The sequence below is a fragment of the Clarias gariepinus genome, chromosome 28 (genome assembly GCF_024256425.1).
Source record: "Clarias gariepinus isolate MV-2021 ecotype Netherlands chromosome 28, CGAR_prim_01v2, whole genome shotgun sequence".
Classification (NCBI taxonomy): domain Eukaryota; kingdom Metazoa; phylum Chordata; class Actinopteri; order Siluriformes; family Clariidae; genus Clarias; species Clarias gariepinus.
Window position 1 is genome coordinate 18,198,242 of NC_071127.1, and position 22,709 is coordinate 18,220,950.

General features: G+C 40.2%; 1 protein-coding gene across 1 annotated transcript in view; it reads right to left on the bottom strand.

Moving 5' to 3' along the window:
• Window positions 1-642: 642 nt before the first annotated feature.
• The window catches only part of chrna11 (cholinergic receptor, nicotinic, alpha 11), a 42,996-nt gene continuing 20,929 nt past the window's right edge, over window positions 643-22,709 (bottom strand). The window contains exons 6-10 of the mRNA XM_053490543.1: window positions 16,586-16,753; window positions 10,651-10,845; window positions 7,173-7,259; window positions 5,138-5,247; window positions 643-1,710 (exon numbers count right to left, since the gene is read on the bottom strand). Coding sequence (XP_053346518.1) covers window positions 964-1,710; window positions 5,138-5,247; window positions 7,173-7,259; window positions 10,651-10,845; window positions 16,586-16,753 — 1,307 coding nt within the window. The 3' untranslated portion in view covers window positions 643-963. The remainder of the gene's footprint in view (window positions 1,711-5,137; window positions 5,248-7,172; window positions 7,260-10,650; window positions 10,846-16,585; window positions 16,754-22,709) is intronic.

A 22,709-nucleotide genomic window follows, 5' to 3' on the forward strand; every position in this document is an offset into this window, starting at 1 on the left:
ACTTCAGTATTCTGCAGGTGTTTGTTTCCTTCTTTTGACCACTGTCTGTCATCTGTGAATATGGGAAATAAAATGTCTAGAAGCTTGTAAAAGTGTCGTTAGTGCCTATGTGCCATTTCTCAGGGGGTCTCGAGGGAATCATTCCAGCGCTCTATCTCTTTGTCTCAGGGCCATCATTCTCTCGTCTTTGCGTTATGTAAGTCTTGTCTGTTATTTTGTTTCCTTTGAATAAAGTTGTGTCTGTGTGCTGCGTATCAAGATGTGAGATGCTCTATTTTACATCTCTCCCACAAAGGGACTCCAGCTTTGCCAGGAATCTGTTTTCTTTCTATACTTCTACTCCTTCTCTCTTCGTCTTACTCCCACCACCCCCTCTCATATCACCAACATGGTTTGTTTTATTTTCCCTACACTCTTTTTCAACTCACATCCTTCTCAGTGCCGATATACAATACCAATCAATCTCCAATCTATCAGGCTTCTTCTCTCAGCTCCTTCTTCTTTATCTCTTGCTGTCTTTCGTTGCCTTTGTCCTCCCATCTGCATGATGATTTACTATCATCCCATAAACATCCTGATCCTCCAATCTGCTCAGTCTTACCAGCTCTATTTTTTTCATTCAGTGCACAACACCCAGACATGCACGTTCTCAAAATATATTTAGACACTTCACAATGGCCTGTCCTATGATGACAAGACCATGTTACATCCATTTTGAATGATATATTAGTTCCCATCGTATCCCCCTCTTTTTGAGGTTTATGATTGGCTGGATACTAATGGCTCAAAGAGGTCAATTTCTGTCCATACTGTTTTCCGTCTAGTATTTAAAGTTTAAATTGCCATTGTTTAATACACTTCATCGTTTCCACAACTTGAAAGTCTTTAAAGAACACTCTGAGATATTTCCTGGTTACAGACAGACTTTCCTGCTCTAAACATTGTGCATTTATTTGAATCTCATCAAATGAAATCCTTGGAAACTGCTTCGACAAAATTGGGCGCTGACATGAGGATGGAGATGGTGCAGATGATGTTAAAGACACTGAAGGCCACAAGGCACAGACGGTCAATGACTGCCCCCGCAAACTTCCACTGCTCTGCTACACTGTCGCGTTCATCCTGGGATCTGAAATGTTCAGTAATGTAACGCACTTCCTCCAGGATAGCCTGCAGCTGTGGGTCTCCTCCACTGCCACTGGCCCCTGAGCATGAACAACCTCCAGCACCACCCGAGACCGTACTGGGGCATCCAGGGGCATCCAGGTTTGGCATTGGTGGAGGAGGCGGGCTGCTGAAATGTGGGGGCAAGTGGGGTGGTGGGCTGGAAGACCCTGGTCGAATGACACCACCTGATATGCTGTTCCTTGGAACCGAGTCGGCCAACAGTGGAGGTGGTGAGGCCTCATCCAAACTTGGGAAACCAGTGTAGAGAAGGTTGCCATTGTTGTTAGCACTGTTTACCTGTGAGGTCAGGTGGTTGACATGGCCTGCTGCCTGCAAGAGGCTCTGGGGATGGAGTGGATGGAGTGTGGTAGGTACATGAAGGTGTTGGTGGTGGTCAACCGTGTTAGGAAGACTGCCGGTATGTGAACCAGAAGAGCAACGGCGTAGGTTGGGAGCACACGGAGGACGCTCAGGATCCACACACTCACCCGGGCGTTTCATGCGCAAAAACCAGGCCACCCATTGAAGCAGAACCAGCTGGACCTAAAAGAAAAAAAGAAAGAGATGATCAGGCGAACCCCAGGGGGAGGAAAAAGCAATGGCAGATAGCTACATTGAATTAATTTAAAAAAAAATCTAATTCTAAAACATTTTAATTATTGCTCTTCCTTGTCAAAACATACTGACTCAGTAAGCTTTCTGTTGCTCTACTGAGAAATGTAAATTACATGAGAAAGCATATATACTGTACGGAACATATTCTATATGTGACCAAAAACTTACACAAACTACAGTATAACCCTACTAAAGAAGTTCATCTTTTAGCACTAAGCAGGAGAGGAACTACCAGACCCCCGTTATCAACGAGAGCCCAGTGGAGAGAGTGGACAGCTTTAAATACCTCGGTGTTCACATCACGCACGACCTGTCATGGTCCTGTCACATCAACACCGTGGTGAAAAAGGCTTGACAGCGTCTCTAACACCTCAGACGTATAAGAGACTTCAGACTGCCCTACAAGGTGCTTAGGAACTTTTACTCCTGCACCATAGAGAGCATCCTGAAGGAAAACATCTCAACCTGGTTCGGTACCAGCACCATGCAGGACAGACGAGCTCTACAGAGGGTGTTCCGAGCTGTACCATCTGCACCGAGCTCCCTGACCTGCACTCGATCTACAGTAGGCGGTGCTGGACCAAGGCAAGCAAGATGGGGAAGGACCTCAGCCATCCCAACAATGGACTGTTCTCTCTGTTGAGGTCAGGAAAGAGATTCCGCTCCCTGAAGGCCAACAAGTCCTGTTAGGCGTTCCCAATAGCTTGTTGCAAACTCCAAACAGGACTTTTTATTGCGTTTTTTTAACAATGGCTTTCTTCTTGCCGCTCTTCTATGAAGCCCAGATTTGTGGGGTGCATGACTGTGGACAGATTGTCCCACCTGAGCTGTGGATCTCTGCAGCTCCTCCAGAGGCTGCTTCTCTGATTACTAATGCTCTCCTTGCCCAGTGGCACTTCAGGTGGACGTCTATGTCTTGATAGGTTTGCAGTTGTGCCATACTCTTTTCATTCCTTGATGATGAATTGAACAGTGCTGCATGAGATGTTCAAAGCTTGAGATATTTTTTTATAACCAAACCCTGCTTTAAACCTCTCCACAACTTTATCCCTGACCTGTCAGGTGTGTTTCTTGGGCTTCATGATGCTGTTTGTTCACTTATGTTCCCAAATAAACCTCTGAGGGCTTTGTAGAACAGCTGTATTTATACTGAGATAAAATTACACATAGGTGGATTTTATTTACTAATAAGGTGACTTCTGAATGCAGATGGTTCCACTGGAGTTTCCAGTAGTTCAGAGTAAAGTGAGCTGAATACAAATGTACACCACACAAGATTTTTATTTTAAACCATTTATAATTTTGCTTCCACTTCACAACCTTGTGCCACTTTGTTTCGGTCTATCACATAAAATCTCAATAACGCACATTAGTTATTGTGGTTGTAACATGAAAAAATTTTTAAGTTCAAGGCGCTGTATTTATTTAGGAAGGTCTTGCAGTACCTAGTAATGAAAAATACTGGTTTAGGAGAAATAGTTATATGCTTTCTAGGAGTTATTACTGCAAATTGTATGCAAGCTCAGACGCTGAAGTTATCTCCGTCACACAATGGAATAATTTTATAGATATTAAAAGAAAATATTTTATTTTAATTTTAATACATGCATTGACCTCTATCCTACATTAAGGGCAAATAGACTAACCTTGAATCTGCACCTCATATAGAATATACAGTATCAAATCTCCCATTCTCTGTTCAATTCCTCTTAGTAAACACCTTATTATTCCCTCATTTATTAGTTTGTTCTAAGGCCCACAGTGCCATCTGTCACTGTACAGTTCTTACAGTAAAATAACTGTGTACCTGTGTTGGAATATAGGTGTACTTTATGTAAATAGGTTATGAGGTTTAAATGCATTATTCATTGCACACTAACCTCAACATTTATCAACATTACTGTATAATGACCGTAAATGTCCTATCACACTGAAACACATTTAATCACCATTAGTTATCTGTTAAGGCATCTTTTTTCCTATGCCATTGTACAGTACCAGTATCTTTTAGCACAATGACCAATTTATAAAATCACTCCTAATATAAAGTAACCAGGACAGACCCAGGCTGACTCTACTGCATCGCAATATTCAGTGCATTTGAACATCATGGAAAGCTCAAAAAGTCAAAGTCTTATATATTTTAGATTCACTACATTTAAAGTGATATATTTCAAGTCTTTTTTGTTTTAATTTTAATTATTTTAATCTAAGACCTTGGGAGAGCTTTACAAGGAGTGGAGCGAGGCTGAAGTCAGTGCATTACGAACCACCGCGCACAGATGTCTCCAGAAAATGGTCTACGTTCCTAGTATATTCCTAGTATTAATAGCATTCCTAGTATCAAGCCACTCCTGAACTAGAGACAATGTGAGAAGCGTCTCACCTGGGAATAAGAATAAAGGAACCAGATTGTTCGTTAGTGGCCCAAAGTCCTCTTTTTAAATGAAGCAAATTCTGCATTTCATTTGGACATCAAGGTCCCAGAGTCTATAGGAAAAGAGGAGAGGCACAGAATCCAAGTCCAGGGTGAAGTTTCCATAGTCTGTGATGAGTTGAGGGCCATGTCATCTGCTGAAGTCCAAAGTCCAAAGTCTTCTGACAAGTCATTCCGAGATGCTGATTTCCTTTTAAAGCAGGACTTGCAGGACCACCTGTCCACACTGCCAAAACTACCACTACCTGGTTCGCTTACCGTAATATTACCGTGCCAGCCAACTCACCTGACCTGAATCACATAGAGAATCTATGAACTATTGTCATGAGGAAGATCTGAAACACCGACCCAGCAATACAGATGAAATGGAAGATGCTATCGAAGCATCCTGGTCTTTAATAAGGCCTCAGATTGCCACAGGCTGATCGTCTCCATGTAATGTCACGATGCGGCGGTAATTTGTGCTACTGGAATGCCAAGCAATTATTAAGTGCATAAACAGAAATCATTTCCAGAATAATACTCTACTCTACTCGGCCACTGCGGAGGGACTTTTTGAACGCGCTATATAATAACGCTAAATAATTTAAATGGTCAGAGATAGAATAAAATAATTTTATTTAAAATAATAACACTGCTGAGGTTATCATCAGTCCACACAAATAGTGAATTATGAAGAAATAGCATTCAGCCAAAATGACATGTTATTTATAAACAGACTTCATGTCTGGGAACATTTCTCTAATTTTATTCTAAGGCCATGACACATCTGCAGTAGCTGTTTAATATCATGTATATCACATCATTTTGGCCATAGAGTATATATATCTTATTCGTGATTTGGGTAATTTACTGACAGTATGACAGGAGAAACTATCAGATGTGTGTAGAGAAGATGAGAAAGGTCGACGGATTTACCCATTTAGGCATGTTTCCTCCATTTGGATCGTGATGATGATATTGCAGCACAACCACAGTCGCTATGACTGACATCCCAACGATGATCATTATACTAGCAAAGTACTGCCCTGAGAAAGAGAGAGCATTAATGTTTAATTACTCTTCCTCTTAATAAACGTATTTCTTACCTTAGCCTTAATAATTTGCCTCAAACGAAACATGCAGTGGAGAGAAAATTTAATGACATGTTTGAGTAATAATGCGTGAAAATGATGCCTCATGCTGCCAAACCCACTCTTTCACAATCTGAGTCCTGGAATTCATCAGGGAAGGAAAGCTCCATAGATGTGATACTCTGGTGATTCAGGACATTCAGCTCGTCAGCGGACTTCATTTTATTGCCCCATAACGTTGCTGAGTCTCGACCTGAGCAACTGATCAACCCCAGATCATAACACTGTCTCCAAAGGCTTGTACAGTGGACACTGTGCATGATAGAGACAGCACACAACATCTCTCACAATTCAGCCTGCGTTTAGAAGGATGTACTGTTACTACCAGCTCAACAGTAACCTGGGCGTAATATTAGACAGTAACTTGTCCTTGTAATGCATTACTAGGTGGTTGTCCTGCATCCTCAATAAACAAGCTTTAGTTAGTCCAAAATGCAGCCGCCAGGGTTCTCACTAGATCCAGAAAATATGATCATATAACCCCAATATTATCATCCCTGCACTGGCTACCTGTTCAGTTTAGAATTAATTACAAAATAGTATTACTTACATACAAGGCTTTAAATGGTTTAGCTCCCACATACCTAACCAGTCTAATGATACGCTACAATCCACCACGCTCCTTAAGATCACAAAACTCCGGACTTCTGGTAGTTCCCAGAATTTCAAAATCTACAAAAGGGGGCAGGGCTTCTTCATATTTAGCTCCAAAACTTTGGAATAGCCTTCCAGACAGTGTTCGGGGCTCAGGCACAGTTTCCCAGTTTAAAAGTAGACTCAAGACGCATCTCTTTAATCTGGCATATGCGTAACTCATCCCATAACTTCATACTTCAGTACACCTATCCTGAATGGCAACTACGCTAATTCTCTCCATCTGTTCTGTATTTTTCTACCCATCCCGAGGCATCTGGAGATTGTACCAGCTTCAGTAGATAAAGGCCAACCCTGCTAGGATCCTGAGGCATCCAGAGAAGGACCAGCTCCAGCTGGATTCTGCCTTATGATGGTTGAAGCTACACATCCGGCTTCTGTGCTCCCAGTGATCCAGACCCCATCTGAACTCATCAGACCACATGACCTTTTCATGACCTTTTCCATCGCTCCAAAGCCCAATCTTTATGCTCCCAAGTAAAATCAAGTCTGATGAGTTAGTCTAACTAACAAATGGTTTTCTTATGGACACACAGCTGTTTAGTCACGAACCTTTGTGAATTTTCATCACATTGTGTGTGTGTGTGTGTGTGTGTGTGTGTGTGTGTGTGTGTGTGTGTGTGTGTGTGTGTGTGTAAATGCTCTTCCTTTCATTATAAAACATAGCTGCTGATAATGTGTTGGACATTAACTGACATGTAGACGAGTAATTTGGTCCTTTTTAAACAGCAACTTCTTTAGACAGGAAGTGTTTATCTCTGCAGACCATGACTTAGCGCTGTTCAAGGGGCTGTAAATAAAGAGAAGGGTGATGTAATGCCTACAGTACACTATCTCTATACTCAGGTTTTCTTTTAATTTCCACCAGGAAAGAATCTAGAAAGCCTATTAAAAATGAATTTTTCAATTTATCATTTAAAAGACAAGCAAAAGGTCAAAAGCAACACCAGAGGATTTCAGTGTTGGTCCTAAATAAACTACCAGTGGTGCTGTAGAGCTGGATTTATAAATAACACAGCATTACGTAAAGTCTATATATACAGAAGGGATGAAATAAATGAGTCTTTAACTTTGAAAGGGGATATGATATGGAGAATACACACACACACACACACACATAGATATAAATACAGGAGATTGTTGTCATTTGATGCACATATACTTACCTATGAGTGGAATTGAGTCAGAAGTGGCAGGCATTATTTCTGCCACCAGTAACATGAAGACTGTTAGTGAGAGCAGAACTGTAATACCTGTGAAAGATAAATGCGAAAAAATTATAAACTGTGCGAATGAATCATTTGTATCCCACAAATCTTGCTGCAGCCAAAATGAACTCCTGTTGGGATGAAGTATGATCTCCTATCAGAAAGCATCCGAGGAACATGCCACTTTAATCCCTCTTTCCTGTTTCTGTTTACCTTTTTCCTAATGCCCACAGAAATGAAGCAGATTCTTTATACCATGCCATTTGTCTTCCCCAATCCCACTTTATTCCTGTTCATGTCATCTTCATCATCCCTCTCTAATGCTATTCATCTCTTCCACTCCATCTCATTCCCATCAATAACCCTCGCTGTATCCACCTCCATTTCTCACTAAATCTCCTTAAATCTTAATGTATTTGCCTTTGTAATATTTTCTTCAATTCAAATATTAAAAGTGCACTTCTGGCATACATCGTATACCACATATTAAAGGGGAAAAAAACCTCAAAACCACCGGTGCTTTCACCGCAATCCATAAACATGATGGATGAGCCTTTAGGAAACTCCTATTAATAAATGAAATCTGAAAAAAAATGAAAAACATCAATAACTGTCCAGCTGTAAAATGTAAAAGTCCACAAATTAATGTAAAACATGAGCAAAACTTTTTTTTTTTTTTATCAAAATGAACAAACAAGTACAGGCTTAGACAATCACAAACCCCAACCTGAGAAGGGTGGCATTGTAAATAAGAAAAAAACTCATCTTCTTATTTAATCACAAGCTTATAACATTCTCACATTGCCAATGCAAGAACATGGAGACTGGCAACAGCTAGACAAGTAATAACCAGACAATTAGCCCAAATATATATCTGAGGTGTTGACTGGACCATTCCAACACATGAATATGCTTGAATCTGAACCATTCCATGGTAGCTCTGGATGTTTGGAGTCGTTGTCCAGGTTTCCTTCTAAGATTGCCCTGTATTTGGCTCCATCCATCTTCCCATCAACCCTGACCAGCTTTGCTGTGAAGAAACATGATCCCCACAACATGATGCTGCCCTCACCACTACTCTGGATTTATAGACAAGATGCTGGTGGAGAAGGCTCAGCTGACTCAATTATTCTAGAAATTAAACCATTTCCTCCTTATAGCTTCACCTGGTCTTTCTTACCTTTCCATCTATGGAGCATAAGGATGCAATGGCTCTGCCAGGAACTGGGAGACTTTTTTATCTCCAAGACTAATAGCCAACTGAAAACTCAGATTGTTTGGTTCCTCCAGGTTCCATGCTCCATTGGAAGACTTAGAACTAGCTGTGTCAGTTCCCCTCAAAATGGACCTGAATAGGGCAGGACAGCAGTGTGCAACCCAGAGCACCAAGTGCACTCCGCGGTAAAGTGCTGGCAATAAGGTATTTATCACCAAGCAGACAGAGGTGATTCTAGAGTTTTTTTTGGGCCCCTGGGCAAAATATTGCAGCAGGGCCTCTTCAACCAGTATTCATCACCATTATCTTACAGTATAAATAATAAATCAATGTGTCAGCCGCCTCCTAGCCTGGGGCCCCAAGCAGTTGCCAGTCTTGCTTGTTGACAAGTTTTCACCTGTAATTTTTAATATTTGGATTTGGATCATCCTGATTGACTCCTACAATGTTCCAAGGCTCTATAAGTGCAAGCTTTACCTTTTCAACACATAAATAAATAAAAAAAATGACCAGTTTTGTTGAAACCCTAAAAAGCATTCGACCATCATCCCCAGAGGATAGGCCCTAAATAAACACCTGACCATGATACTGCACTTCTGCCATCAGCCCCCAACAGTCTCAGGGCCAGTGGCGGCCGGCCCATAGGGGGCGCTGGGGCACCGCCCTCCCTGATAAGAGGGGCTAAAAATGTAAAATAAATTTTTTACAAATTAAGTTTTTAAATTCGGTTTACCCACCAGTATGTGCCTACATGCGATATGAATAACATATACAACATTTCCCACCTAGTGACATTCATTCACCAGTGAATTTCCACAGACAGACTTGTATCGTTTCTGTCATGGGGCGCTGAGAAAAAGCGTCCCTGAGTGCAGCCAAATAGCCAGTCATGTAGCTGTTGCTAGGGTAAATTAATAAATATGCGGCCAATCAGTTTCTCAGAATTTTATGGTCTTGGGGCGCTGGAAATTCTGCCCCAAGCCGCAGAAAATACCGCGAGATTTAAGTTTTTTTTTCTTTTGAGGCGCGGCCAATCAGAGAGAGGCGCGGTCAATCAGAGAGAGGCGCGGCCAATCAGAGAGAGGCGCGGTCAATCAGCGTAATGATGGCGAACTTAACGAGCGAAGAGCAGTTTCCACCAAATTCGGTGAGATCCTTATTAATATACCCGTTTTAGACTGTTGTGTTAAATTGCATTTTTAAAACTGTTTTTCTTTGTGTGAACCACTTTGAGATGCAACTTTGCTTGAAAGGTGATCCAGCTGATCATACCCTTTGATGTTGATTATTGTATTTGATACTCTCTTAAGCATGCATGGCGTATTATACAATGGAAATTTGTTCATTTACTTTATCTGTGAAACTGGTGATTTTGAGGAGGAGATTAAATCATTACTGTTAATTGTAATCATCGTCTGACTGTTGATTTTAATTCTTATATTGGACTAAGCAAAGAAATATTTTGTCACATCAGCCCCACCAGGAAAAATTTTCACCAGCCGCCACTGCTCAGGGCTCAGCATCTTGGAAAATGTCAAACCTCACAAAAATGGCAGAACTGTTTTTCTTTCACATACTACGGCCACCTCATGAAATAAGGTTCATTTTTGACTTCCAGATTGGTTCACATCAGTGTATCTGCAAAACACATATGTCCATCTTCCCGCTGTCTCGGCACACAGATGCTTTTGAGATTAAGATTCGCCTCCCGATTGTTCTGCACTATTCCCGTCTCTCCTTAGATGTGAGACATGGAAGTTACTGCATGTGAATAGTAGCAGCTTTGAACCATGTTATTCTGGCAGTCAGTATCGGTGCTACCATGCTATCTACAGTACATGTGTCTGTGGCTCTGGTACCTGACAAGAACATTTGGTTTTGCAAAGCATTCAGTTTTGCCTTCAGTGAAAAAAAAAAAAAAAAAAAAAAAAAAAAATATATATATATATATATATATATATATATATATATATATATGCATAAATAAGGAATTTGTATCGATTTCCTCTTAGGCTCAAGCTGTTGGAGATTGGCCAAAATGATAATGTATTATCTAACATTATATAGCTTTTATGTAAACAAGAGTAACACTATAAGGGAGACATGGAGGCATTTGTTCTACAAAGCAAAACTCTTCATGTTTAAAGATCATAATATAACATGGCATGGCCTCATAGAAAAACTAACCCACATCTCCTCTCTCTTACTCTGTCTCATTACCCAGTGAGATCTTCTCTCCAGAGTCGGCAGGAAGCACGAAGGTCAGCAGGGTCATTGAAGAGAGCAGTACGCATGGAATGAGGAGGTTCAGGGCGTAGTAGAGCGTGCGTCTGCGGATGGTTATCACAAAAGTCACGTCTGGGTACGGCTCCTTACAGCAGTCGTAGAAAACCTCACTCCTCTTGCCAGGCACACCTGAGCATATTAAAAGGCACAGAAATGATGTCTGAATTGTTAATTGGTAACATTCCTGAGGTTATAATAATGAAAAGAATCTATGGTAGAAAGATAGAAAGTTCTGAGGTTGCTTTAAAATCAGTAGGTTTTCAGGAAGAAGCTCAATAGTTAAGATGTTGGGTGTTGGACTACTGATCAGATTACAGGTTTAAATCCCCGCACCACTAAGTGGAACACTTAACCCAGGTGTTTAATAAGATAAACGTAAGCATAAGGGCATCTGCCAAAGGGAACCTCTAGAGCATTTTTTTTAACTGTATGGATCTTCTCAAACCTCTCAAGCTAAACCAAGAGTTTAAATAACTCCAATAACAACTGGTTCTCATTTCATTTATCCATTTAACCAGAAGATGACCAGCTATCTTACACTGCATGACATCCCATCCAAGGTGTATGCCCATCCTGTGCCCAGTTTCCCTAGGATCCACAGCAAGTTAATGCATAGTGGGGTCACTACAGCAGTCCATCCAATTTGTTCTGGCATAGGTTTTTACAACAGTACTATACAATGCTCTTTCTGACACAACCTTTCTATTTTTCCGGGCTTGGGACCAGCACTGCATCCATTGGCTGGGGTTTGGGCGTTGGGTGAGAATCGAACCCACTTATAAATGCCTCTTGTAATGTCCAAAAAAAATGTAAGGAAGGAAATGCAAAAATAATCAGTAGCTAAGAAAAAAAAGGCAGATGTCCAGGATTTGATGAAATTTTAATTGAGGAATTTAATTCAGGTCTACTTTCACTTAGTCACGTAATTCAGTTTAACATAACATAATTAGCAGCTGGCAGATCAAACAGAGATGAGATGAATGTAATGGGGATGAGTCAGATTGATTTAACAAAGTCAATCTTCATTTTGTGCCTCGGATAAGATCTCAGACGGACTGCTTTAATCAGACATCAGTGCTGGTGTGTTTGCGCATACTGCAGTGAAAAGACAAGACAACCTACTTTGAAATAAGCCACATATTTTAACATCATGCATTAACATTACAATTTAAGCAGTTTTTGTTGATAACTGGCAGCTAGAAAGTTTATTTTCTGTTATTGCACAAAAGCACATAGATGGAAAACCTTCAATGCTTAACCTCCAGGAGTTCTGAAATAGTTTTAAAGTGATGTTCTGCAGAAAGTTACCTATAATCAGTGTTACAGTACCAGTCGAAAATTTGGACAGAAGTTCGGATTTATTTTCTACATTCTAGAACAATAATTGTTTTTTTCTATACTACAAAATAACACATATGGACTTATGTATTTAAGCAACAACAACAACGGTAAGTTGGTATTTTAAGACATGAGCTCAGCTGTTCTGGAACAGTTCTTGCACGAACAGTATTGTGTCAAGTGCATTTGCAAAACCCATCAAGCTCCATGATGAAACTGTTTCTCATGAAGACCTTCCCAGGAAAGCAAGACCAACACTGAGCTCTGCTGCAGAGGAGAAGTTCATTTAGAGTCACCAGCCTCAGAAATCACCAATTAACAACCAGCACCTCAGATTAGAGCCGTTATGAAGACTTTACAGAGCAGAAGTAGCAGATATACAGTACATCTCAATATCAACTGTTTAAAGGAGATTATTGTATATTTTGGATGCCGTCAGCATTGTTTTACAGTGTTCTGTAGAAATACATAACAATAAGGAAAGAACATGGTGTTAGAAGGTCCAAATTGTTGACTGGTAGTGACCTAATTTCTAGAAATTATTTTTTTTTCTGATATAAGACTCATCAGAAAAAAAGGCTTCAGTTTACTAGAGAACATAAAGATTGGACTTTGGAGTGATGGAGAAAGGTCATGTGGTCTGATTAGCTCAGGTTAACCCTGTTCCAGAGCGATGGGCGTGTCGGGGTAAGAAGCTAAGTGCTTGACATGATGCACCCATCATGCCTAGTGTCCACTCAACAAACCTCTGGATGAAACCAGTGTTATGATTTGGGAATGTTTCAGTTGGTCAGGTCTAGGCTCAGCAACATTATGTGGCAATAAAATGAAGTCATTTGACGACCTGAATATTAATATGATGGCACGGCCATATTCCAGGACTAAGACTCTTTTTTGGGAGCACGAGGAATCATTTTCATACCGAGCTAAAGGTTAATTATATATTTATATATGACCAAGCAGGGTATCTTCACTTTCCTCATGGCAACATATTAGTTACCTGTGCTTTATGTTATTTTTTACTTGACATCAGTACTGTATCTCTGTGATTAAATTTCTGTGTAATGAATGTGTAAATTTAGACATTCAATGGCATTCTGCCAACCATGAACCCAAGCTTCTTCACTGTTACAGTCCCTGATTGCTTTAAATAAACAATAGCACAAAAAAAAAGCATGATTTGGATTTTAAAGTACTGATTAATAATAATAAATATAGTGATAATTATTCTCGAAAAAGATATTGGAAAAGGCTGGCCAACTTATGTGCTGACAGATTGTACTGTATGAAGTCTTTCAGTCTGGTTTTAGGTCATGTCGTTTTACAGCCTTACTGTTTTTAAGTGCTGAATTTTTGGATGAGATTCATTCCATTAATCACCTGGAGCACTGTGTTGGTGTTAAGTGTGCTATTCTTAGTCAGTTCATTTTTTATTTTAGAGGTGTTTCACTGTTATTTGTCACTTCTGGAGGTCTTCAAGGTTTTGTATTGAGAGTCCATTTTTGTTTTCCATGTACGTTACAGTGCATGCTCCCTGGAACAAATGAGCAACAAAATGTGGCTAACTTGGGTTACTAATCTATACATATAGTTACCTGAATTTAAATAAGGAAATCTAGATGTCATCAAAGTGCAAACTTCGCCCCTTTTTCACCCAGTGCTTCTGAAGCAGTTTTGTGCCCAGCTGTGGCCTGTTTCTTAGCTAACTCATGACAAATGAAGGGAATAACGGGTCAGGGGTTTATTCCAAGTGTTTATTCCATTACGCTGAAAAACCAAGAGAGAAAGAGCAGAGACTGTAGCAAAGGCAAATCAACTATTCTTGAAAAGAAGGAATGTGAATCTTGGCCGTGGTAGACTACACCGCCCCTTATCCTGAAGCTGTCCCATTACGCAAGGCCTTGTCAAAAAACATTGCCAGGGAGTTGGTATTACTCTTCATCTTCAACCAAACTCTTGAGGATGTTACGCCGAGTTGGATGAAAGTGACTAAAATTGTCTGAAAAGACTCTCATATGTCTGCCACTGTCCGAGAAAGACCTCAAGCTTCCACCAGATTCACAACATTCAAGCTGCTGTTCGGGAGGAAGCCACATTGATGTGGGGATGAGGACTGGGAGGAACAGCCCTTTCCTTTATGCTCTGTAGTGGAGTACAGTATGTTCAGGACATGCAATATAAAAGTAGACATGCACTCCTTATAGTGCGGGAGCTGCTGGAGTGAGCATAGGCGAAATAGCATAAAACATATGACCAGCCAGCACAACCCCAGAAATTTCAACCAGGAGATTGAGTGTTTCTGCTACTTTCGAGCACCAAAATAGATGACAACAGAATTCATCCCTTTTTGTGTTTCGGCTGCTTGCGGGCCACAGCGGACCAACTGACCTCCAACAACTTGGTATAGGTTTTTATGCTGGACGCCCTTCCTGACACAACGCTCCTTAGGACTGGCACTGCATCAAGTGGCTGGGGTTTGGGCATTGGCTGGGAAACGAACCCGGGCCATCTCCATGGTAGGCGATAAACCTACCACTGAGCCACAAACGAAAATTCATCCCTTAAACAAGGAAAACCCCTTCACAACAAACCAAGAACAGCCTGGAGGAGGCAGGAGTAACATTGTCAAAATTGTGGAGGTGGAGGTATACAGAGAACGTTGTGTCCAAAAACATGACATGATGGCTTAGTGGTTAGTGCTGTGGCCCTGCACCTCTAGGGTCTGGCTTCGATTACTGCCTCCGGGTCTGTGTGCATGGAGTTTGCATGTTCTCTCCAAGCTTGGTGGGTTTCCTCCGGGTACTCTGGTTTCTTTATACAGTCCAAAGACATGCAGGTTAGACTAATTGCCATTCCCAAATTATGTGTGTGTGTGTGTGTGCCCAGTGATGGATTGGCACCCCATCCAGGGTGTACCCTGCCTTGTGCCCTAAGTCCCCTGGGATAGGTTTCAAGTCCCCTGCAATCCTGTCTAAATAATTAATGAGTGTCCAAAAACGTATTTTATGCGAATTAAATCAGTTGTTTAAAGCAGCCTCATTTAGCTCAAAAGATTTAACAAAATAAAGTTTCTCTCCTGTTATGACCTAGAAAATGTTAATGTTTGTGTTCGTGCATGCTTATATTATATCTGCTTATCTGCTGGATTATTCATTAACACTGCGTATGTTGAGATCTCAGTCACAGCGAAAACTGGTTCAAAATGCTGCAGCGGAGATTCTTTTGGGTGCAAAAAAGAGGATTATTATTAACTGGATTCCTTTTAATAGCTTTCAGTTAATCTTGGGATTCACAATATAAGGAATTATATAAGCCTTAAATAAACTTCCAGAGTCTTATATTCTGCAAAGCATTTTTTTTTTCACATGTAAACTGTAAACTGCCTCTAAAGCGTTAAGTTCTGCTCCGTGATCTCATGTATGACAGAAGAAGTCCTCGTTCTTTTGTGGTTGCTAAACTGAGGCTACTGTATCTGTATCATTTTTAATACAAATCCTAAAGTTATTTTTTCCCAAAAACCTTTGTGTGTATGATTTGTGTGTATAATTATACTGTATAGGCCTGCTTACTGTACGTTATTGATTAAAGCAGAGGACAGTGTAGAAATATTAGTTTGAACCCAGAGCAGCATGCAGGAAGATTTATATTACATGTTTGCACCAAAGCCTATTCTAAGCTAGGTACACATCAAAGATAGGATGTCTGGGCATCAGTGGGCGTACATTCATACAGTTATTTAGACATTCCAATTTAAGGGCATCGTCACAGTCTATCCTACAGTACTATTGGCATGCTTTTGGGAGCTGGAAGGACACCCACAAGAACAAAAGGAGAACCGGGACTGAAACAGGCTCAGGACACGGCAGCACTAACTATTGCACCGGCATTATCCCCATAAACATATTTAGCATCTCATCTTATTTGCAAATGGTGTCAGAAATGCTCAGTATGTTGATGACTTCATTGCCAGCTCACCGAAAGAATTTTCATTAAAAGCCTTACATAGCACCTGGGTTCTCAGTTTCTAATCAGTACAACAAAGGGTTTTACTCATCACCAATGCTGTAAAAAACTCCACGACAAGCCAATAGCATAGCATTAAAAGAATAGATCCTCTATATATAATAATAGTGAACTAGAGTAAGCTTTCACACAGCCATGACACTATTTTAGCAATTCCAGGCATCAGCTTAAGTTTCAAATCCCATCACTCATTAGTTATACGGAGACAGATTGTGCTGTAAAATCCCATCAAGCGAGACTGACTGCTTGTGCAGAGTGTGCATCCTGGAAGCAAGGCAAGATTGCAGTATATTGCTGACCTTGTTATTTGTAAATGAAGTCGAGGACGGTATAACATGGAAAAATACACACCGTATCTTACCATGTAAATCAGGAAGCTCTTCCTTCATTTTCACCAAAAGCTTAATAGCTTCATAAAGTAAGGAAATTTTAAATATGTCATAACAATCACATTCCATTTAAGGTTAGTGCTTTTCACCACCAGAGATCATATTATATCTCGACTCACCCACTAGGTCCCACTCTCCATTGGGCATGTAGCTAGAAATATCAGCCTCACTCATCTGGAGGTCCAGCAGCCAGCCGTCAAACGTCCATGAGCCAAATTTCAGCTCGCACTTCTGGATGTCGAAAGGAAACCAGCGAACATCGACATTACAGGTGCTCATGAAGATACCTAAAAAGTGTCCAGGTGAACAGAGCATGTTAGCATTTATACTTGTAATGCGTATGAATGTTGACTAGAAGTCCTACCAAGGTGGTACAAATAGGAATAAACAAAATGGTCACCATTGGCCTCCGTGGTCCTTTGTTGGACTACAGAGGTTCCTAGATGGATGGATGGATTTCTACTGATATCATTTTTACTAGAAATGTTTGGCAAGTTCAGTCCATCCTGTTATGGAAACGTACAAAAATGGCTGGAGTGATACGCATCAAACTTGCCTGGAATTTAATTACATCCAAAGTTAACTTGGAGTTCTTGATCATGCATAACATTTTCTCCATTTAAATGTTTAATATTCACTCACTCATTCTCTTATACCTCTATAATGATTTCCTTTACAGGCGTGGCTTGGAGCCGCAGGGGGCTCAGGGCACAAGCCGAGGTACAGCCTGGACAGGGTATCAGTCAAATGCGGAGCACACACACACTATGGGAAATTTGAAAATGACGATTAGTTTGTCTTTGGAAGGGAACCAAAGTACCCAGATGAAACCCACCAAGCAAAGGGAGAAGATGCAAACTCCACACACATGCAGGACTCAAACCCTTGACCCCAGAGGTGCAAGGCCACGATGCCAACCACTACACCGCCATGCTGCCTATTTGTCTGTCCCAAAAATGTCTATGCATCATATATAGTCTGACCAAAAAATGGTATCAAGTTCATACCAAGCAAATTAGACAACATAAGAATGGGAAAGGAGTGCAATCAAAATGCTGTCTAGCTTTTACTCTCATAGTAAGTCCAAAATCTAGTGGAAAGCCTTTCCAGGAGGGGTGGATTCTGTTACACCTTCAAAGTAAGTGATGACGCCATGTTAAAACCCATCGGTTTGGAATAAGATGTTCAGGTGTGAGGTGTCCACATACTTTTGCCTGACTATAATTTATTGGTTTTTTTTGCTTTTCATTGTCTTTATCTTAATAGTATTGTAGTATTTTATAAAACTTAATAATTTCCAGAAGTACAACCAGAGTACCTACATAACCCTTGTCCCTATAATAGACACGACCTATTCTTTGGGTGAAGCTGTATTGGTCCTGTGGGGATGCAAAGTGCACAATTTCCATAATTTTATGAATTCAAGGGCAGGATGGAGAGATGTTCCCCTGCCAAGCCCCAGTGGAGTTGGGTGATGACCATTGATCAATGTCCAAAGTGTCCAATCTGGGCACAAGTACAGTAATGTCAGCTCTGTTTTTTAACATTTTTTTTTTTAAACTTTTTTTTGGTTATTTATACACTGCCTGATAGAAAAACAAATGTTGCTTCAGAAGTGTCACGTCATTGTCCTGCATCAAGCAAAGAAAACAACTAAGTTGATTAAATACTAAATTGGGTCATGAACTGTACAATGCTTCATTAAATCCTAGAAGGATAGTGGTGACCATTATCCTCGTGGAAAAAATGTGATCAGAAAAACATCTTGAATGAGTGTAATGGGAGATCACTTAAATATTTGGTGAAATCAAGACAACACTAAAACACAATGCAAAGAGAACTTAAAGGATTGGGACTAAACAGCTGTGTAGCCATATGAGAACTTGAGAACGTGAGACTAATTAGAGCAAAAAGTCTTCAATTTGCTAGGAAGCCTAAAGAAAGGACCATGGAGCACAAAAGAAAATGTGGTCATGGTCTAAAGAGCCAGATTTACCCTGTTCCAGAGTAATTCTAAATTTGAAGATTATAGTGATCTTGTACATTAAAACATTAAAAACGTGTTTAATTTTTTGTCGCAAAATATCATCACAACCGCTAATGTGCAACATTTTTGGTTTGCTCACTCACACATCTTCTATACCGCTTTATCCTGTATTCAGGGTCACCTTTAGGGCACACCGTGGACAGGGTGCCAATACATCGCTATGGGAAATTTGGGAATGTCAATCAACCTAATCTACATATCTTTGGACTGTGGGAGGAAACCGGAGTACTCGGAGGAAACCCACCAAGCACGGGGAGAACATGCAAACTCCATGCACACAGAGATGGGAACCCGGACCCTGGAGGTGCAAAGCGACAGTGCTAACCACTACACCACTGTGCCACCTGCTTTTTGGTTTGCTGCAGATAGATAATTTACGTTCAGCCATTTATTTCATAAATACGAGGAGGACTCAAATAGACATTTGGTATTTTATTTGAAAGTAACCTTTAACCCCGCGTTCAAAAAATTTTTTGTCGCATGCAAAAAGAAAATTTAGGTGTTTTTTGTTTTTTTTGGAGCAGTTCATTGATTTAATGAATGCAACACGCTATATATTTTTTTTTATATACAGTATAAAGCATAAAGGTAAAAAAATGATATACGCAGGGTTATCTTTATTTTAGATGTTAAGAGTTTTGTGGCTCCTGGTGTTTACTTTTCTGTGAGAAACGGCTCCAAATATCTCTTAAGGTCAAGACCTTAACCCTATTGAGAATCTTTGAGACGTGCTGAAGAAGACTTTACGCAGCGGTCCGACTCTCCCATCATCAATACGGTATTGTGGAGAAAAATGAATGACTCTGGGCGAGAATAAATGTGCTTCGGTTTATTAAAATAAATGTCCTAAGCTGAGTGAAACGATGCCACAGCAAATCAAAGCTAAATGTGGTCCAACAAAATATTAGAGTTTGTGACTCGTATAATTAAACTGAATTATCTGCTCTACATTTTCAATGGAACCAAAAGAAATCCTACATTATACTACTCTTTTGTTTTTGTTTAGTACATAACTACTATGGTTGAACTTTAATTCTAAGCTTAAAAGAACGATCACATATTATTTGTGCACTCTCTATGATTGCACTTAATTCTGAGAGTGAATAATAATAATAATACAGGAGTCTTTTGTGTCTCGATGTAACTCTTCACTATTCTTATCAGTCTGAAAGCACTGTGATACACAACCGTAATGAAACACTTTAAATACAATGCTGTTATTTCTACCAATGATGAAAACAGAATCAGCGTGCAAAAACTAGAATAACATTTAGTGGAGAATGTTAAAGATTCCAGTTTTTTTGAACAGTCAAGCGTTTTGATCTCTAACACAATTTCACACTTTTTAACATCAAATGGTAATGAACGTGTATCACAGTAGCTGTAACTAATGATGTCACGCGTACAGGGTCTTGTCCTAGCTGCAAAACTGATGCTGTGCATTAAAAACGCAGGCGGACCGTCCTTAACCCTTCCTCTAACGCCGCATACTGATTGAGATGAACAGCACACACACACACACACACACACAGCCAGCTCCACAGCTCTACAGAACTGAAGAGGTCATTCATCTGGCTGATGCAGACAGCTGTTCTGATGATTTGTGACTGCAGTTCCTCAATAGTTCAGTTGATATAGCTACAGTATCTGATATCAACCAAATAAGGACGGGTTCCCTTTTGAGTCTTTTTCTTCTCAAGGGTTCTTCCTGTTGCAATCCCAGCGTGTGTTCCCTTGCCACCGTCGCCCTTGGTTCGCTCATCAGGGACAATCTGATCATTATAACTTATATTGTGTATATATAAGGGCTGTCAATATTAATGCAATAGCTCATGTCATTAATCTGGAACTTTTACAGCGTTACTATTTTTTTAAAGCAAATTATTCATATGACCAATTTTGACCCTAATGGCTTCCCATAATCACAGCGCTTACCGGCTACGTGTGATAATGCAGGCGCAGGTAATAAGATTAGTGAGGGAAGATCACCGGGTGTGATGAACAAGTTTCATTATAATGAAGTTTAAAATGAAAGTCTGGATAAAACTAAAGCCGTGTGCTCGAGCAAACTTTAAGGGGAACTATTTTTAGAAGAATACATTAGACATAAGCTGTGGAAGTGGTGGCTTAGGTGACTAAGGTTCTGGGATTTGGCTGAACATCTGTGTTTGAGTCCGTCCATTGGTCAGTTGCCAAACCCCAAAACTACTCAGCCATTGCATTTAGCACCGGTCCCATTTAAAAGATTTTAATTTAACATTTGTTTAAAGTTAATGCTTAAGATATAAAAAAAACTTATAATCCTCTAACTAACTTGTCAGGCGTTTTTTTTATTCCAACATTGCACGTTTATAATACAAGTAAATTTTAGTATTTTAAATTTTTTATTAATTGTAATTAATAGATCTTTTTAAAGCTGCTTTGCGACAATGACCATCATTAAAATCGCTATATAAATGTAATGTAAAAAAATGTTTATTAATTGAATTGAATTTCCTTTTCTGTTTTGTTGCAGAAGGCTCGAGTGCTCAGTGCTCTAGAATTGAAAGAGCGCACACCTTTTTTTCCACCTTGGTATAGCTGTCTCTGCTACAGAGACCAGACCACCGCCTCCTTCTCCTTCTCTAAATGTGAGTAATGCACCCATCCTGGCAGCGCGTGCTGATAGCCTGCCATCTGAGCGTAATGCAGGAGTGCTGAGAATGTGCTGCAGGCTGATTTTAAGGCTGTATAGACCCGAACCCGGATCTTTTATCCAGTTTTCTCCTGGTCTTTAATGAGATGCCAATAACAGCAAACAGGTCCTACAGACAGCGTTCCAAGTAACAGAGACAAAGCAGTGGAGACGGTGTGGTAGATCAATAGATAGATCAAAAGGATCAAAGGGTTTAAAAAAAAAAGAAGAAGTCTGGGATTAAAAAATCAGACAAGCTTTTGTACTGTATAGAAAACATGCAGAAGCCGGTGTAGTTAATTAAGTCTAAGGGGTTATGTTTTTCCCACTGTCTCCTATGGGCTGGAATGTAGCCAGGATCAAAGTTTTCGCAAAGTTCACACAGTAGAAGTGACTTATAGACTTTACCCCAATGTTGATTGACATGCGGTCCTCTTCTTCAATCAGCTGCCATGACATGAGATAGATTATAGCTAGTATTCTCGTTCTCTTTGTACATCTTCTCATCCTGCATTTCTCTCCTGATTCTGTTCCAGAGTTAAAAAAATACTTTTATAATATATGCGAATTCTCCATCTGCGATTTTGTTAGTTTTATTTTTGTTTGCTTGTTTGTGTGCACCGTTCTCGTCAGTGGCACGTGACTGGGGATGAAATCAGTGTGGGCTTATTGATGAGCTTTAGACAGTTTGCACGCCGTCCAAGTTTCTTAGATCAGTCGGATGCCGACCGGGGCAGCAGGAGGACGTCTGCGTGAGAATGTAGTGTGTATGTGAATCGGTTTACCCTCGGAATACTAATGGAACAGCAGACACACACATTCTGATGTTACAGCCAACAATCTCAGACCAAGAACACGAGCCCTTGGGAACACCATTAGTGAGGTGAAACTTAGCAGTTAAAACTAAACAGGTCTGTAGGAGAGACAAAACCATAAACCCTTGCAGGTTTTCTTTGCCACCGGCGTCTCTGACTTGCTCAATAGAGATAAAGAGAATTCTTGTATTCAGAATTTTTATTCCTGTAAAGCTGCTTTGTGACAATGTTCATTGTCTATTGAAAGGCGCAATAAAATATAAATTGAATGGAAATTGAATTGAAAGCAGATGTCAGGTCCGACTAGACGAGTTTGTTTAGAAACCCACAATCGTCTGCAATCAAGCGACACGGGTAAAGTTTCTGAAGGCCATGTGTTCTTTGAAGGGAACAGATACTGACTGCTTCAACAATATATATATATAATTTTTTTTAAGGCAGGTTAGTAATACAGTAACAGTCAAAAGTACGGACACACCTTCTAATTCAGTGTTTTATATTTAGTGATTTATTTCATACGTTCTAGAACAATAGCGGACATTTCAAAACTATGACATAATACATATGGAATTTCGTAGTCCAGCCTTTCTGAAATGGTTCTTGCAAGATTTTTTACATATTGCTAAGTGCGTTTGCAAAACCCATCAAGCACCATGATGAAACTGTCTCTCATAAAGACCTTCCCAGGAAAGCAAGACCAAAACTGA